Source organism: Microtus ochrogaster, unplaced genomic scaffold (genome assembly GCF_000317375.1).
Source record: "Microtus ochrogaster isolate Prairie Vole_2 unplaced genomic scaffold, MicOch1.0 UNK124, whole genome shotgun sequence".
Classification (NCBI taxonomy): Eukaryota; Metazoa; Chordata; class Mammalia; order Rodentia; family Cricetidae; genus Microtus; species Microtus ochrogaster.
This window is the reverse complement of record NW_004949222.1, coordinates 603,384-608,314: the sequence shown is the minus strand read 5'-3', so window position 1 is coordinate 608,314 and position 4,931 is coordinate 603,384. Positions and strand designations below refer to the sequence as shown.

The 4,931-nt window shown below is 37.8% G+C and overlaps 1 protein-coding gene across 1 annotated transcript in view; it reads right to left on the bottom strand.

Moving 5' to 3' along the window:
- The window catches only part of LOC101983333 (adhesion G protein-coupled receptor E4), a 43,796-nt gene that overhangs the window by 1,985 nt on the left and 36,880 nt on the right, over positions 1-4,931 (bottom strand). Inside the window, exons 13-14 of the mRNA XM_013355394.1 lie at positions 3,940-4,031; positions 1,942-2,122 (exon numbers count right to left, since the gene is read on the bottom strand). Coding sequence (XP_013210848.1) covers positions 1,942-2,122; positions 3,940-4,031 — 273 coding nt within the window. The remainder of the gene's footprint in view (positions 1-1,941; positions 2,123-3,939; positions 4,032-4,931) is intronic.

The window sequence follows — 4,931 nt, the reverse complement described above, 5'->3', positions numbered from 1 at the left end:
GGTGGTGGTGGTGGTGGTGGTGGTGGTGGTGGTGAAGATGAAAAAGCAGAGGAAGATGAAAGTGTGATGATTGTGGTCAAAAGTTACTAAACAGTAGATATATGTGAGGCACTTGATAAACAGCATAACATTTAACCTTCACATAACCTGAAGATAAAACATATGTTTTTAATCTCTAATTCAGGTGACAGAATCTAAATACTAAGAAAGTAACATTTAACAGCGCACATGACAGTTCAGCATATAATTCCATAGTCTGCCTTTTTAAAAATCATTGTCGTATTAAAAATAAAATTTGAGTTTTTATTCCTCATATGATTTTATAAAGACACCCATGTTTTATTTTACTTCTGCTGAAATAATTAACTCAAAAAAGTTACAGATCACCTTGCATACTAGATCTATTATGAATACAGGGAGTCCTTTATTATTAGAAAGCTTACCAGGAGCAGACTAGCTCCTCAGGGGAAAAAAAATACTCTTGGAAGTAAATTAAAGCAAGGTAAGGCTTTTTGAAGTTAAAAGGTGTAATCATATCACACCAGTGGCAGGGTGAGGCATGATTTTACAACAAAAGGAAAGAAGAACCCTTTGGTCTATAAAACATTACACAAGCCTCATATCACCAGAGAAAACTTTTATTTACCTATGATCAGCTCCCAGCAGGGAAGAAGGAATCATTTGTTCTTTAAAACACCTGATAAGTATCTTTCATCAAAACAAGGGAGAAACTGTATAACAAGGCTTCAGGGGGGAGGAGGTATGTGGTCAAAGTAACCTAACTTTTCCTAAGCCATTTTACTGTGAGGGAGAAGTACCAAACATAGAGGAGGCACACAATTAGAGAAGAGGAATTAATGAACTGTTATAATGATGGTTCATTTGTATTAGCAATTTAACTGCTGGTATTTACATTCAATAGCAAACAAACAGACAAACAAAAACTTCACCAAAGATTGCCATAAATAAAGATTAAAGTATAATTACAGTGACATGCACAAAAAAGCGTGTGCACCAGGCAGTGGTGTACACCTTTAATACCAGCACTCAGAAGGCAGAGCAGGTGGATCTCTGAGTGTTCAAGGCCAGCATGGTCTACAGAGTGAGTTCCAGGACAGGCTCCAAACCTTGTCACAGAGAAACCTTGTCGTGTACACACACACACACACACACACACACACACACACACACACACACTGTGCTACTGGATTATATTGTACTGTCTTATAGAATCCTAACTCTTCAAAATAAGACACTGTAACACTTCCATATGGTAAAGTAGACTCAGAGACAATTGGCAACCTCTTTGAGGTCACAAAACGAACTAATAAATGGAAGAACAGAGTGAGGTAGATTGTGCCAAATATCCTAGTGTTATCCTGTTCAATATGAATCACAACAACCAATCATATCCCTGGTGAACTCAAATTTGATCATAAAGCTTGCTTTGAATAATCAAAGAGTACAGAAATAATGTTATTTGTAACAGTTATGCATAAGCTTTAAGATCTAATGTGGGATTTACATAAAATATCCTTCCCATTTGATACAAGACGAATAATATCCCACATTGTATCCATGTTGCCAGTCTAATTTACGCTCAAGTGAAGACTTTTTCATTTCATGAAGGCTAATTCAACCAAATGACAATTATAAATCATCAACAAGAAAGAAATTCTGGTTTAAGCCACCATGGTTGAAAAATTGGAAAGAAAGTGCCATTTGTTAATACAGTATAATCCACCTTATCTTGCATGCCCTTAAGAGGTACACTTAGATACTGAATAGATACAAAACACAATGTGTGAAATAACTAGGAAAAACTTCAAAATATCTTAAACAAATGAACATTTGAAAATTGAGATGTGAAACTCCAAGAATATGAACCACTGGTCTAAGAGAATTTTGGTGTTAGGTTGGTAAGAAATGAGACAGCCTTACCTGGCGATTAAGCAGACAGTGTACCACAAATATCAAAACCCCCTGTAGGACATTGATGATGGTGAATAGATAGGCAATGATCAATTTCACCGTCTTCCCGAATTCAATGACCATAAAGAAGCCAATGCCCCAAGAACATCCCAATACAAATAGTTGAACAATGGCTTTAAATGTCATGATCCTGGGTAAAAACAATGACAACAAAGTTATATACTGTTCCTCGGGCTTTCATTATATTTTAAGTTAGCATTAATATCAGCAACATTTTTATGTGTTACACTGCTACATTTTTTGAAATATTTTGTTAATTAAAAAATGTATCTGTCCAGTCCACAAGGTGCACTGGGGTAATGTCAGTGCAGATCTTGTGGGAGTGGTCAATAAATTACTAGTACAATTTAAGGCCCACACCACAAGTGTGAGCCCACATGTAACCTTGCCTGAATGTTCAGGAGCCAGAGGCAAGATAGCCCAGAATCCCCTGATAGAAACAAATACAACTAGCAAAAAAATAGTCAATGAAATGATTCCTAATGATATCCTGCTGTACTCATAGATTGGTGCCTGGCCCAATTGTCATCGAAGGGGTATCATGCAGCAACTGATGGGAACAGATATAGAGGTCCACATCCACAAGGCAGAGCCAGGGAAACCCTGCAGAAATGGCGAGGGAGGTTTGTAGGAGTCAGAGGGGTAGAGGATACCATGAGAATATGACACAGAGAATCAACTATGTGGAGCTCATTGGGGTCTCAGAGACTGAAGCAGCAACCACAGACCCTGCATGGCTCTAAGCTAGGTTCTCTGTGTATACCTTACGGTTGCATAGCTCGGTGTTCTTGCAGCCGTCCCAACGGTGGGAGTGGCATGTCACTGACCCTTTCACTTGCTCTTGGGACCCACCTTCTCCTAGTGAGTTGCCTCACCTAACTTTGATATGCGGTTTTGTGCCTAGTCTTATAGTAGCTTGTTAACTGTGCACAGTGGAAAGCCCTTGGAGGCCTACTCTTTTTTTTCTGGAAGGGAAAGGAAGAGGAATTAATATGAGAAAGCAGGGAAGGCGAAGGACTGGGAGAAGTGGTAAGAGGGGGAAATTCAGTAAACATAATATATGAAATAAGAATAAAAGAAAAATTACAGCAGTTCACACTTGAGGAATTTTAAGATGTTGAGAATGGTAATGCCCCCAGGGGCCTTTGATTTAGACTACATGGATTTTCCATTATGAGATGGCTGTGAGCTGGTAAAAACAAGGAGTATAATGTACTAGTTAGAAAGTGAAGTGTTTGGGTATCAAGTTAATAAGGGATGGAGTGTAATACATTAATTTTCTCATTAGTAGGAAGTAAAGTCACCCATAGCCTGATCCTGAACACATCTGTGAGGGAGTATTAAAATAAGGTTGACCTCTGAGAATCTCTGTGAAGGATTGTTTTGATTACAGTAATTGAGGAAGGAAGTTGTGCCCACCATGGGCAGTAGCAGTCCCTGAGTTGGGATGCTGGATTATATAAGGGGATCTGTATAATTGCATGCATTCACCACCATCTTCTTTCCATTTGTGAATTAAGTAGAACCAAGTAGCTCTAGATCTATTTGCCTTGACCTTCCTATGACTGCGACTATACACAGTCAAGACCTGTAAAGGAAAATAGATCCATTCTCCCTTAATTTGGGTTGGTCAAAAACTAAATAATAAAAATTTCTTTAGTACATAATTGAAGAAGCGTATTTGTTTATCGGAAATAGAGAATTTTCTTACTTCTATTTAATGTTCCTGATTACAACCAGGTGGTAGATATGAAGAATTTTATTTTCTACATTTGTAAGTTTTTATGTTTTTGCTTGTTGGTCTTGGTATGGGAGCCAGGTCTTCAAACATTCTAACCGAGAATTCTATCTATGAACCACAGTCAGACCCATTACCACATTTTGCATCAAGTGTTTCTCCCCTAGACAATGTTGCAATGGAAAAAGCTAATTCTGTTACATTCTTACTTGGTGTCCTGAAGTGTAGAAACTTCTTTATTGAGGGAAGAAAGTTTGCTTCTCAAAATCCATATAGTTTGAAAGTAGAACACCAGGTTGATCTGTGGGAGTGTCATAAAAAAAATGAGTTGGAGTTTTCTTTTACGATCCTTTCTTCATAAAATACAACTTTGATTGCTGTGAGACTAATTCTACAAACAATTCAGGCCCCACATAGATTCCATGGTCATTCTCTGACCTATTGTATGCAGTAAACAATATATGTGCAGTTGCCCCCACTTCTTATTTAGTTTCCTATGTCTTTTATTCAAAATAGGACGTTTTGAAAGTAGAAAGTTTTCATTCCTGACCTAGGCAAAAGGTATTAATTATGAAGTTTCTAGAAAATAGGAAAACATCTTGAACAGAGTAGCTGAATGTTCGCTCAGTGTTTCTGAATGTACAAATCAACCAATGAACCAATTAATCTAGAACTTTAAAAACAACCCATGGGGGACTGTTATATTATATAATTTAAATTGCAATAAAGAAACTAGAAAGTATGTAAGAGATGAAGGATGGGGAGGTGGTGCTGGGAATGCTGTTATCTGTGTGTGACTTCCTTATCATATTCATAGACTCACAGCCGTTGTGGTTATTCACACACAATCAAGCCAGCAAAAACTCTAGCATGGATGAGGAAGGAACTGTGGCAGCTTCACTGCAGCTAAGGAACAAGTGGCCTTGATAGCTAGAATAGGAAAGACACCCAATACTCCTTTTTGTATATAGCCTCTGATAGGCTAGGTCCAATAGCCATGCACATGTGGGCTGTATTAGTTAGACTTAGTTGGATAATAAATAAAAGAAGAGGATGTAAACTTGGGAAGAGAATTGGATGAGAATAGGGGACAAATAGAACCGTAGTCACTTGTATACTTGCATAAAATCATCAACAATAAATTTGAAAAATCAGCTAAAGGGAGATGAGCACATGAGGGACGAGTGGGAGATGAGCACAT